Source organism: Temnothorax americanus, unplaced genomic scaffold, assembly GCF_048541705.1.
Source record: "Temnothorax americanus isolate GAGA-0224 unplaced genomic scaffold, ASM4854170v1 Scaffold14, whole genome shotgun sequence".
NCBI classification, from domain to species: Eukaryota; Metazoa; Arthropoda; class Insecta; order Hymenoptera; family Formicidae; genus Temnothorax; species Temnothorax americanus.
Window position 1 is genome coordinate 4,298,956 of NW_027509275.1, and position 13,920 is coordinate 4,312,875.

At 35.7% G+C, this 13,920-nt stretch overlaps 3 protein-coding genes across 5 annotated transcripts; 2 read left to right on the forward strand and 1 right to left on the reverse strand.

The window, feature by feature from the left end:
• The first annotated feature begins 148 nt into the window (after positions 1-148).
• Positions 149-7,555, forward strand: Dd (CTD nuclear envelope phosphatase 1-like protein dullard). 3 transcript variants are annotated; one of them, XM_077400638.1, is made up of 5 exons: positions 149-1,043; positions 2,105-2,171; positions 2,270-2,471; positions 2,626-2,843; positions 3,078-3,273. In XM_077400638.1, the coding sequence occupies exons 1-5, from the start codon at positions 945-947 to the stop codon at positions 3,146-3,148; spliced, it is 657 nt and encodes a 218-aa protein (XP_077256764.1). In that variant the 5' UTR covers positions 149-944; the 3' UTR covers positions 3,149-3,273. The 3 variants fall into 3 exon arrangements, with proteins under 3 accessions (XP_077256764.1, XP_077256762.1, XP_077256763.1); XM_077400636.1 differs by lacking the exon at positions 3,078-3,273 and adding an exon at positions 3,425-7,555 and having other exon boundaries at positions 155-1,043; XM_077400637.1 differs by lacking the exon at positions 3,078-3,273 and adding an exon at positions 3,425-7,555 and having other exon boundaries at positions 156-1,034.
• On the reverse strand, positions 5,907-9,271 carry Pex14 (peroxisomal biogenesis factor 14). The gene is made up of 4 exons (XM_077400635.1): positions 9,043-9,271; positions 8,484-8,807; positions 8,018-8,253; positions 5,907-7,077 (listed from the first exon to the last, which is right to left on the reverse strand). Exons 1-4 carry the CDS (start codon positions 9,091-9,093, stop codon positions 6,909-6,911), a joined length of 780 nt encoding a protein of 259 aa, XP_077256761.1. The 5' UTR covers positions 9,094-9,271; the 3' UTR covers positions 5,907-6,908.
• Positions 9,272-10,887: 1,616 nt separating this feature from the next.
• Positions 10,888-13,715, forward strand: Dcp1 (decapping mRNA 1). The gene is made up of 4 exons (XM_077400617.1): positions 10,888-11,494; positions 11,725-12,181; positions 12,274-12,708; positions 12,816-13,715. The coding sequence occupies exons 1-4, from the start codon at positions 11,286-11,288 to the stop codon at positions 13,056-13,058; spliced, it is 1,344 nt and encodes a 447-aa protein (XP_077256743.1). The 5' UTR covers positions 10,888-11,285; the 3' UTR covers positions 13,059-13,715.
• The last annotated feature ends 205 nt before the right edge of the window (positions 13,716-13,920 follow it).

Below are 13,920 nucleotides of genomic sequence, written 5' to 3' on the forward strand. Positions count from 1 at the left end.
GACGTGAGATGTGCACGCGTGCGCGTGCGTATCGTATATATCGTATTAATATATATCGCATGACTGTTGGCGGAGAAGCGGGAGAAGCGATATTTCGCAATTCGCAGCCCCACGCGCAACGTTATGCGAAGAAAGAACGCGCTGAACATCTTGAGATTTGAGACGGAAGACGCAACGCGCGCGCGCGATTTATGTGGTAAGAGCGGCCGGCGCGGTGCGCAAAGCGCAAAGCGCGAGTCGCGAGGTGCGAGAAAGAGCTAGAGGGAGAGAGAGCGAGAGCAGCGCAGTGCGCAGTGCGCACGGAAAAATTGGGTCGATGCGCGGAAGATGGCGGCTGTTGCGTGGTGCGCGTAAGAAGGCTCTCGTCGTATGTACATACATACTTTGGTTTTGCCCATGCAAAAAACATGAAAGACGCGTCGTCGTCGCAGACCGCAGACAGCCGGACACGGCGAACACCCGGCGTAAAAACGGCGCTCTCGCGGACTCGCGCCAACTCGGAACTCTCGACAGTCTCGACTCGATCGCGGTGGTGTTGACGAATTTGTTTACGAGTTTACGATAAGCGACAGAAGCGGGAGAAGCTGTCGTCGAACCGGACTACTCGGACTCTGTCTGTCGGCGAGTCGGCGACGGCGAGCAGAGCAGGTATCACACGGATCACGGAATTCGCACTCGCGACTCGCGACTCGCGATCTGCAACGAGGCCAACGCGAGTGCGACGTGACTCGTGAGTCGGGTTCGAGCTTCGAGCAGTCGAGCGGCGAATAGCTGGATAGAAGGATAGTGCTGGGATAGCGGGATAGCGGGGAGGAGAAAAAGAAAGGAGCCTGGGGGGGGGGGGAGCCTGGAGCACGCACGTATACACACGGTATACACAGGACAGATTCGACACTGGAGATTAAGTGCTGCCGGACTTCGGCCCGGTGAGAAGAACAGTAGAGATGCTGAAGCAATTGCAGATGGGGATGAGAGCTTTCCTCTTAATGGCCTCCCGTGTGTGGACCTGCATCTGCTTTCTACTCAAGAAGCAGGTTAGAGCCGTAAGTAGGTGCTTCGCGCCTCTATTCGCGCCTTCTTCCACAGTCAGGCACGAGTCATACTTAACTATAATGTACGAGCTACGAGCCCTACGAGCTATGAGCCGTCTCAGCCGTCTGACAGTCTGACGCCACCGCCACGGCGGACGCGGGACGACTTCCTCTCACTCCACTTCTCTTATCGCGATATAGACATAGGACATAGATATAGATATCGTTGACATTTCTTCGTGTAACTCCTCTCGAATCGAATGATATCTTACGATCTCTCCTTTTAATTTACCAAACGTGACGAAACGTTATGTAGTATATACCTACGAAAGTTACGTGAAAAGTTGCACAACTTCTTGTACAACAAACGATTCTTCTCATTTGTTTTTTTCTTCATAGATTTTACAAGGCTCTAAAACTCTATATACGTATGAGTTGACACATCCTGGAAAAGACATTTCTTTTATTAAGAAAAAGAACTCAGTTTTACTCCTTTCTTTTAGCCGAGCGAATCTTTTAAATTATAATCATAATTTTGAAATAATGGACTCTGTACACACATGTTCCGCTACTAGTTGCTCTCTTGAGAAATATTTATCTTTTTACGTGACTCGTGTCTGTTTACAAGATGCAAGTTAGAGGTGTAAGTAGTTACTTAACGCTATCTTTTTCAAATATTTATGTTCAAAATTGTATTCTAATTTATTTTGCGTAACACGCACAAGATAAATGCACAAGTTTGCGTCTGTTACTCCAAATCTTTGTGCTATATATACCTTTATATTTTTATTATTTTTATACCATTGTGGATATCATCAATTGCACGTGTTGTCATGTATTGTCATATAATCACTGTTATAATAATTTTTTTTTATTCGATATATATATAGATATGGAATATATAAATAAATATATATTTTTTTTAATTTTACAAGTATTAATCTCTGTTTTAATATTTTTTAGGGCCATTATGGCTTTGACTTCTCATTGATATTAATATCTAGTTATTATATATTTTTTTATATATTTTATAAATCGTGTAATATATAACTATATTTGTCCTTGTGTTCTAGATCTCACAGATGCAACCAGTCAAATATGAGATCTTCCCACTTTCACCTTTATCTAGACACAGACTTAGTAGGTATCCCAGTGACGCTGTTGCCCGTCACTTTTATTACTTATTACATTGCGTCCAATGTTTTTCAGTATTTGTGTACAATGCAAAAATGTTCCAGGTATAGTTAAGAGAAAAGTATTAGTACTGGATTTAGATGAAACGTTAATTCATTCTCATCACGACGGAGTAGCGAGGCCAACTGTTAGGCCTGGTACACCTCCAGATTTTGTTCTTAAAGTGACGATAGACAGACATCCTGTTAGATTTTTTGTCCATAAAAGACCACACGTAGACTTCTTCTTGGATATTGTTAGTCAGTGGTAAGTATTTTATTATCATTCTTATAAAAAGAAACGCTATCCCAAAATTAGACCAGCAAACAAACCTTGCAATTTCACGCTTAGATTTTGTTCTTGTCAAGTTGTCGAGATAAAATTGTATTAATTATTTCCCATTATTATCTGTATCAACTAGGTACGAGCTAGTAGTCTTTACTGCATCCATGGAAATATATGGGGCAGCAGTTGCGGATAAATTAGATAACAACAGAGGTATTTTAAGGCGCAGATATTATAGACAACATTGTACGCCAGAAATGGGTTCCTATACTAAGGATTTATCAGCAATTTGTTCAGATCTCTCTTCAGTCTTTATTCTTGACAACAGCCCAGGAGCTTACAGAGCCTATCCACGTAAGTATATATATATATTATATATATATATATATATATACCATTTTAATGGAATTTTTCATTTACCACTCCCGTGTCTGTCTTTCATGCTTACACCTGGTAAAATAAGAGCCAGTTTTCCCTCTAACTTAATTTATTAATACTATTTGTTAAGTGTGTGTGCATGTAATATCTTTTAATATAATATTTCTATAATTCTATGCCTCACCGATATATATCATTTTATCTTTGTAGAAATGAACGAACTTAATGATATCGTATTTAATGGTATCTGGGCAAACGTGAATTGCAGATCTTATTTTTAAAGAGATGCGATATTATAATGTATAATGCGTAGATTAATTAGAAAATAGAGTCCGTGCGTTTTATTTATTTATTTATTTATTTATTTTTAATGTAACGTCAAAATAATAGAAAATTTAAAATATGATTACAAGAGACTTTGTATCTTCTCGTGATTTGTCTTGTTTGATAAAAGAAATGCACGTAATATAACGTTATTGATAGGATAAAGTTAAAGCAAAAAGATTAATAACGCGTTGCTATATTGTATCATTGTCTCTTCTTTTTTTATGTCATAGACAACGCGATACCCATAAAGTCATGGTTCAGCGATGCGGGAGACACCGCTTTATTAAGCTTACTTCCAGTCTTGGACGCTCTTCGTTTCACGCAGGATGTACGATCCGTTCTTTCAAGGAATTTACACTTACATCATACTTGGTAGCATAGCCGAGATTGAATGATACACTAGATATTCTAGAGTTGAAACTACTAGCAGTTTCAGTTAGCGTGTCTAGCCTAGAATTATTATTGTTATTAATTAATAGCAACATATTAGGTCGCTGCCCGTATAATGTGTCTATGTGTGTGTGCGTGAGAGAGAGAGAGAGAGAGAGAGAGAGAGAGAGAGAGAGAGAGAGAGAGAGAGAGAGAGAGAGAGAGAGAGAGAGAGAGACCACCCCCTTCTTGTCCTTGTTTTTCTATACTCGAACAGCGGCGAATAGATATCGAAGGGAATGGTATTCAGCCAATAATTACATCAGCACAAAACATCCTAGGATAATTCTTTACGTTGTACAGTGTGTAGTCCATGTGTGTTATAAAACTATAAAGTGAATTTCTTCTTTTTTTCTGTTACATAAGCCTTTGCCAAAGACCATGAAAATAAAATAGAACCGCACTAAGCTGGCAAGATTTTTCATTTTAGGTAAGGATTGTACTTGAAGTTTTTATTTATATATTTCGGCGGCACATCATGGAAGATAAAGCACTGAAATAAAATACTTTTGTTATTGTATATTATTAACCTAGGATGTAGAGAGAGAGAGAGAGAGAGAGAGAGAGAGAGAGAGAGAGAGAGAGAGAGAGAGAGAGAGAGAGATGTACCTAAGTCAAATGGATTTCGCTGTAACTCACTGTATCAGTGAGGCAGCTGTCCTGGTTATATCTAATAAAAAAAAGTATTAATATAAAACCAGGAAAGAGTGACATCTGTTTTCGTTGAGATAAGAGACTTCCGCGATATGGAATATTACACGTATGTAATCATGATCTATAAGATTGATTGCATTAGTATGCGCTCCTACAAGGAAAGTTTATAATATGCGACTTACTTACCGATACATTTCGTTTTTCCAACAAAAAATGATTGCAATTAATAAATTTATAAATGAGAAAACACACTTCTAAAAAAATACGTTCGTAAATGTCTTGATGTAATGGTCAGATATTCATTAACCATCATCTCGTAAACTCTTGTTTCTAAATAATAGCCCTAAGATTGTAAGATTGAGGCAAAGTTGATTTATATATCTTTTCTTGCAAGCATTTTAACATGAGTAATCAATTATTTGTATAAAAAATATTTTTATACAATACTCATTTTGCTCGCACATTTTTTTGTATATATTATATTCAAATTTTGTATTGTTTTACAATAAAACCTTTAACTATAATAAAAACTGTCATTGTACAAACTATACTATATAATTATATTTCTAGATGAATTATGTATTGTATAAAATATATATATATACATGATAATATATATGTACAATTTTCTTTAATTATTGATGTTCAAAAATATAGGAAAAGATTATAAAGAATGAGAAGTCTCAACTTATAATCTTAAAAGATTATTGTCTTACACACTTTAAACAAAATCTTAAATATAATATTTAAATTATAATAATTCCAAGTGTTATGTAAAAGTTTTGTAGACAAATTTTTCTATAATTTAAGAAACGCATTTGTTTCATTTACATAATAATTTATATAATTTATTTATATCATACTCACGAAAGGTGAAAAAATTGAATGTATCACATATCATGAGCTCTCCTTGTAAGGGCCGGTTGTTCCAATCTATTGGTAAACTACCTAATAGTTAAATCATATGTCTATCTTGGTCTAATTTGAAAAGGAAAGACAAAGACATGTATAATTTAACTATCAGTTAGTTTATCAACAAGTTGGAACAACCGGCCCTAAGTGATATATAATAGCCAGCTATACACATACATGTACACATAAACATATACATGCGCGTACACGCTCTGTGTACTTTGTTTGCTTCTTTAGTGATATAACAATAATGTCGAACATTATACAGTTTGTACATATTACTCGGATGTATTTGACGCAACTCAAGTATGACTGATTTTTGTATGAATGATATGAGTAAGTTACAATACATGGACTTCATCTAATATCTATATATGTATGGTGTACGTGTGTGCGTGCGCGCACGCACGCACGCACGCGCGCACGCACACACACACACGCACACGCGCGCACACATACCCACACACAGATGCATACACATTCATTTATACATAAATGTAAAATCAATTTATTCAATTTGAAAAAGAACACGACACCCCCATGTGTACAAGATCTAGCGATATTACAGTCATCCTTCAATAAAGATTTTTTAATTAAAGTTATCGTTTTTCTATTATGTATTGTAGAATTTATATACTTTCTCTGTTGTAAATAACAATCATTCTCTCAAGACATGAGCCATGGGCAATGCATATAGTGTTCTATGGAAAATGGAAGTAAAGTTAAATTATTCAATTTATTTATTTGATAAAATTATATATCTGTACACATAACACTGTTTGCACTGTAACGCGGACAGATACTATATGTGAAAGTACCCTCAATTTCTCTCAGTTTGCAATATGATACAATTCCATTTTCGATATAAAATTTACAAGATTCTTAAACACAATACTTTGTATTGTAACTGTTTTCGATGTTTTTAATTCTAGATTAAAATGTTAAACATTTACATATATGTTACATACGTTAAGTAGTTTATTTCACGATGATGTAGAGAATCGCTACATCTTTGGCTACGGTCAACGGTTACGTTGACCGTAGCCTTTATATCGATTTGTCTCCAAAACAATCGAATCTAATTCTCATAAGTTTACAAGGACATTTCTTACACGCTAGATATGTAATTCACACATTACAAAATCGAAAATATCGTTTTTGCTCACGTAAAATCTTTTCAAAAACCTTAAAAAAATTTCTAGTTACTTATTTCCTTTTTCTTTGATTCTTTTATGTTTGTACTGTGGTAAAGTATCAAAGTAAATTAATTTTTTAAGGAACTATTTACAGTTTGTTTAGATCTTATACAAAAAATAAAAAAGAATTTTTTTTATTAGAAAATTGTACGGAAATCTGCAGTTACATTAATTTAATACATTCGATCGATTTGTTATGTTATAGTAAATGACACAATCGATATAGAAACTTGTTTTTTGACCATTATCGACATCTCAAAAGTTGTTCTTCATAATGGAACATTGTTTGATAGGCATTAAAACATTTACAAAGTTATGAATACTACTACCAAAAATGCAGATCGGTGCTATTAATATATTAATATATACAAGGTGTTGAAAAAGATGACATATCTTAATTATAAACTTTTCTTTTCTAACATCCTGTATAAAAATAATGCTTCAATACATTATGCCGAATATATCGCATATCGAAGATTATCATTATGGGGAAGTAGTTATTATAGACTCAAAATTCCTTAACTTATTCTTTAGGTGGATCTTCTCGAATCATTTCCAAAGAACTATCCGAATTGTTAGTACTACTTCCACTTCCAGCATCGTCTTCTCGTTCAGTTGCTTTTTCTTGGCTTGCGTTTGTTGCACCCAACTGCCACGGTGGTATAGATGCCGGGGCGGTAGGAAACTGTTTCCTATTTTAAGATATAATTGAAAATTAATAATAAAAATACACGTGATTGTGCGTCCAGAGAACTGATCTATAAAAATTTTGTTATAATTAACTTTTCTTGCGTGTTAAATTTACAATATGAAAAGATACATACACGCAATCTAATCGGAACGATGTTTACAATAAAATTTCGTTACTTTAAAAGTGCAGATAGTCAAAAATAGGAATAAGATGAAGAAAATCACAAATTTATATTTTAAAGTTATATTTTGTAAAACTAACTCTTGTTTAAAAGAAAATTACCAGAATATCTAGGTATCGCGTTCTTAAGCAATTTCAGACAGAACTGTATATGCACGAGAGTATGAGGTTGCGATGACGTGACGATCTCTTGTAAAAATAATGATCTTAATATAAGCAAATATCATATGCGAAAATAAAATAATAATGTTTAAATGAAATATTCTAATTGTATGGCAATAAATTGCTATTACTGACGATCTATTATGTGCATTGCTCTCTTATGACATATATGTATGACACATAGAGTGTATCGTAACACATGGGGCCCACTTCAGCGGTGGGCAGGAGATACAAGTACAATGAAAAAAGGTTATATCAACATGTGTCCTATTTGATCTTGTTCCCGAGTTATAGTTCCTGTTTGTACTCCAGTAACGTGGAGCTGTTTAACATTATAAGAGATGACCATTGCGAAAATCTCCTATAACGTTAAGCAACTCCACATTACTGGAGTACAAACGTGAACTACAACTCGCAAACAACCTATCCCGTCAAATAGGATACACGTTGATATAAACTTTTTTCATTGTTCTTATGTCTTCTGTCCACAGCTGAAATGGATCCCATATGTTACGATATACACACCGTATATTATTAATATATAAAATTAGCATAAAAAAATTATTTTATATAAGAAAAACAGGAAAATGGATATATACCTCGATAAAAGTAAAGCTTTTAGACTAGATAAATCATGTTTAAGTTCTTGCACCAATTGCGGGATAGTTGGATCCAACGCTCGATGCTCAGTCAGTTTTTGCACTTCACCTTCTACCTTCAAAATAGAGTCTTTGACTTCTTTCATAGAATTTTGGACGGTTTTATCTAATTCGGTTACCCTATCTTCTACACTCTTCTTCTTTCTCCGACCAAACAAAAAGGGTTCTATAAATCTCTGCAAAATTAAAAATTTAATTATATTTCAATAACATAAAACGAATATATATATATATATATATATATATATATATATATACACACACATTTATACATATTTTTATATACTCAAGTTCAATTAACAGAAAACCCAGAGAATGCAAAACCACATAATACTAAAAACTTTTCAAATATTTTGCACGAAAGAAATAAAGATCTTTTAATTTCTCTATACTCTATACAAAATACCTTATAAAACCAATATGCGCAATATACTGTCACGCCAATTAATGCAGTTGCATTAAAGAACTCTTTGACTTTCTGTAAAAATGTTGATTGGTAAACGCTGGTTTGACGATGCGATTGAATAGATCCCGATGGCATTTGTACAGCGGTATATGGATTCTGACTTTGAATGGCATTGCGATCAACTATATTGTCAACAGACGCCAATTTGAAAGCTGTTTTAATCTCCTCATCCGTGAGGCCTTTCCTTTTAAGAAATTCTTGTTTTTGCATCAATGGACTCGATAACACTTTAGGGTTTTGTAGAAACTGCACTGCTGTTTTCACCTATATAAATTTTAATATCTTATTATATAAGTTTCATATATATTCATAACATATGAATTTACATGTAAGTAACGTATTAAAGTAATGTGTATCAGCGTTAGATACACAGAACATTATCTATTAAATGCTTGTTAAATGTATGCTAAATGTATGCACGATCGAAATTTACAAAGTCATTATACGCGTGCACTTTTTAAATTTACATAACCAATATGACGAACGATATATAACTTACCAAGCTCTCCCGTAACGGAAGAGTATTATTGTTTGTATCTTGATCAGTCATTCTGACTAGCCTTCGACCGTTCGACCGTACGACTGTCACAGTCACAGCGTCACACTTCTTATAATCAAAAGGACATTACTATGCAAATGCAAGGTCTTATGCAAACATTGCAAACTGCAAATCACATTTTCCTGATAAAACAATCACAATGCACGCGTGTCGCGTACATGAAATGATGAAATGCGCTTGCGCGAGAGAAGGAGAAGGCTCAACTAATGGGTTGCGTTCCAAAATTCACTCACTGTAGCATTTTAGTTAACTAGAGTGAATTTTGGAACGCAGCCCTTGGGGGTCATTGGTCAATCATGAATCTTTTCCCCTAGGGTGGAAACGTGAAAAATGAAAAATGGCCGCGTTCAACAGACACAACTGTTGAGTGTCGTGTCGTCCTATCAACGCGCTACGTTGATTAGTTGGGTCTAAAAGTAAACGCACGTTCGATTGCTACTGAGCGCCGAGCGGTTTGTTCTGCTGAACGCGCCCAATCTCTCTTTCTATTGATGTTAAATAAAAAGAGATAGTCATATAAAACTTTTCACTTTCCACGTTCCACGGTGATCCTAAAGTCGTGATCCTAGCCGGTTTTTTTCATTTTTTTTCTTAGCACTAATCTTTTACGTGGCTTTATAGAAATGCAAAATTCTTGTCTAGAATTTAAGTACGCATCAAAATCTAGGTCATGGTGGTTGAATTTATATGTGGTGGTCGTCACGTATAACAAAAAATATTAATTTTCTTTCGTTTTTGATATAAATTCGACCACCATGACCTAGATTTTGATGCGTACTTAAATTCTAGACAAGAATTTTGCATTTCTATAAAGCCACGTAAAAGATTAGTGCTGAAAAAAAACCGGTTAGAATCACGGTTTTAATTCTCCGATTAAACTCACTCTGCATCTCTTTCTAACTATCCCCCTAGAAAGAGACGAAGAATGAGTTTAATCGGAGACTGTGTGATACCGGCCCATACATATGTATACGGTTTATTATCAACTTTTATTTTCATAACGTGTCCCTTATTTTTGCCCACATTACTCCTCACTTTTTATGTTTCTTACCACTCATTATTATTATAAAATATCTCTTTGATAAAAAAAGAAAATGTCACAATATTCTTTGATTGATGAACGTGACACTTACATTGACTCTTTTGTTATCAACTTCACATTTTACACGCGGCGCCCTGAAAAGCGCAGCGTTATGCCCATATTGTTCTGACAGTAAAATTTGCCGAAAAATGAAAAATTTCTAAATACACATAATATTTTCACTTTTTTCTTATACGTAAACATAATAATCACGTGTAATTTGATTTTATATAAGTTTAATGCAATATACAAGAGTTTGCTGAGGCCCTGCTTAAGCGCTTACAAAATACGCTCCTCCGTGAAAGGAATACCCTAACTGATCGATCGGCAGAATTCCTCACGGCAAAATTTCGAATTATTTAATTCGCTGTGCCCAATTAAATATTTAATTCTTATCTATCTAAAAATATTTCTCTATAGACAAAAAATTAATAATTCTATTCGTATTAATAAAATGATATTAATCGACAATTATAATTGTAATGTTTTGATTTAATACTCGATAATTAAAAAAAAAATTTATTATTTAAGTATTAGTATATTATAAATATTTAATAATGATAAGTTAAATTTCCCTTGTACGTGTCCTGAACAAGATGACGGATCAAAGTACCAATCAAAAGTTGTCTAACTCTTGTGAATGAATTCAAGAGAATCCGAGCCAATCCGAGCCCGAGCCCATGATACCGTATAGCCATATACCATACTCCAGATTCTCTAGAAATCCTAGTATGGCCGGTAATGGCGTTTATTGTGAGAGCAGCTGCTTGAATTATTTGAAAATACGACTCACGTGGAGTCTAGCTAGGACTCTCTCTCAATCTCAACTCTCAACTAGTTGTTGGTTGTTGGCCGTATGAGTAGACTTTCTCCGGTGCCATTCTATTTCGAAGAAGAAGAAGAAAATACGACTCTCTCTCTCTTTCTCTCTCTCTCTCCTCCCCCCCCGTGATTGATGGTCAACCAGTGCAGTGGAGGAAAGAGCGAAAGAGGAAGCATCGCTGATCGCGCTAACCGCTCCGCTCGTAATTGTCGCATCCCAAGTCGGACTATTTTATCATCGTCATCATCATCATCATCATCATTGTTGTAATTTGTAATCATGACGGACCGAACGGAGCTGAGAATGAACGTGGCCGCTTTGAAACGAGTTGACCCCTATGTGAAGGATATATTGGAGACTGCGACTCACGTCGCTCTGTATACGTTCAACGCGGATGAAAATGAATGGGAAAAGACCGACATTGAGGGAGCTTTGTTCTTGTACTCGAGAAACGGCGAGCCGTACAACAGTATTCTCATAATGAACAGGTAGTATATAGCCTAACACCGAGGTGTTATACATATATCAACTATCAACCATCCAGGAAAATATAGCGCGTGACGTTTTGCTTTGCATCGCCAGTGGTTTACTTGAGAGATTTGCAAATTATTTTGATCCAAGTTTAGTATCTCATCTTTAAGTATCTTTAGTATCTATCTTATATTCCTTATTAACAAGACTAAAAATGCCATATGACAAAAGTGTATGTTTGTTACAGATTGAATACAAACAATCTAGTGGAACCAGTTGCCTCAGGTTTAGATTTGCAACTACAGGAACCATTTTTGCTGTACAGAAATTCTAGATGCAATATCTATGGTATTTGGTTTTATGAAAAAGAAGAGTGCGTACGCATTGCAAACATGTTGAATAAACTTCTGAAAGAATGCGAAGAGAACCGTAAAATCGGTAACAAGCCGTTACTCAAGGCTAAAAAGACCTCGGGACCTAACGTAAACAATGTGGATATATTCAGTATGCTTAGCAAGGCGCAAGAGGACTTTAACACGAGCAGAGGTAGTAGCGGTGGTGGATGCGACAGTGGTAACAGGGTAACGGGATTGAAATCTCCGTCAGTTATGCCTATGATCGATAATATTTCGGGACCTCTAGCCGCTCCCTTAGGACCTGACGTCACCTCGCAAAGCGTTATGGACTTCTTTGCTAAAGCCAAGGTAAGCGTCCTATCTTATCTGCTCTATTTGACATTGTTTCTTAATCGCCCGCCGTCGCGTCACTTGTACATTGTACTTGTATATTATGTCAGGTGAATACCGGACATTTCAAAGCAGGCGACCAACCTACTCCGGGAAGTACGGTTGCGGTCGAGAGTAAACCTTTACTCGCACGTTTAATGTCTCATCCAGCGGCGCATACTTTAGAACATATTGAGAAACAACAAAGATCTGTAACGCCGCAACCGTCTCACCAGTCGCAATCGACAACGATTCCATCCACAAACAAGTCTAAAAGACGAAACAAAGCGACTCCACAGCAGGAATCGGCGCCAATTTCTCAAGATTTGCCGCTACCCGTTACTCAGAACATCAATGATTCAAATGGGTCGATTGGATTTCTCAGGATACAGTCGCCGACCAATGTAACGTCTTCTACTTTGAAAAATCATCGAGCTTCAAACGTTACCAATTCCAATAACGCCAACCCACTTGCATCGTTACTTGCTCATGCCTCTGGAAGTACGGTAAGAAACGTTGAAGAAAAACAAATCATTACCTTTTGTATTTGTTGAGCATATATATGTATATCGATATGTAATCGAGAGTTCTTGTTTTTTCCTATTTGATTTAGTCATCGGACGATATTATACCGGCGGCACCTACGTTGTCGGGAAGAGGCTCGGCGCCGGCGTTAATACCACCTGTGATGTTCGCCGCTCCCAGCCCACCTGAACCCGTTCGAACCCGACCGTTGGAACCGCTAACGAAGACTCAGCTTTTACAAGCGTTCACTTACTTGTTGAAAAGCGACCCGGATTTCATCCACAAAATTCACGAGGCCTACGTCAAATCGTTGGGAGATATACTTTCTTAAATTCACTCGATATTATTGTACTAATTACAAAAATACCCATCATATGGGTTATGACTGATGAAAGGATTAAGCTAAATCTCGATATTCCTACTTGATGTGCATGTACATACATAAACGATATGTAATGCCCGCTATTCAATTGAGAAGATGAGACCCGGTTCTTTTAAAGAAAAAGAAAATTTTTCTTTTTTGGCCGAAGATTAGAAAACAGATATAAGATAATATGGAATGGGATACAATATAATATACAATAATATAATACCTTGAGCAGTATTTTTATAAAGTAATGCACTTTCTTTCGGGACAAAGTAAAGAGGACGTAGCAGATAGTCATAACCAGGTATGGTATGAATGGAAAAATTTGTGAACATTGAATGCTATTCGTAATAGAATTGAACGGTTTTTAAACTGTGATGCCAAAACGTTTATATTACAATATATGCGCGTTTTATGATTGAAATTTAAATGCAACGTGAACGTGTTTTTTGAGCTGGCCAAACGGAATACCTATTTTATAGAGTAATGACGTATCCTTCCTATATACCGGATACCGATATGGTATGTGTATGTTGTCGATGAAAATGATCAAGTAAATACAGACGCAATGAACAAAAATGCAGACGCAATAAACCGAAATACAGACGCAGTGAAAAGACATTTAAGATATACTCTACTTTGACTTTTATTCTTTCCTTTCGTTCCTCACAAGTAACATGTGTAAAACAAGGTTTAGACAGACTTGTATGTATTTATCTAGTCGCGTTATTATGTCGTACTATCACATTATAATGTTTATATGAGAAGAAATATGCTAATATATATATATATATATATATATATATATATATAAAGAACGTAAAGC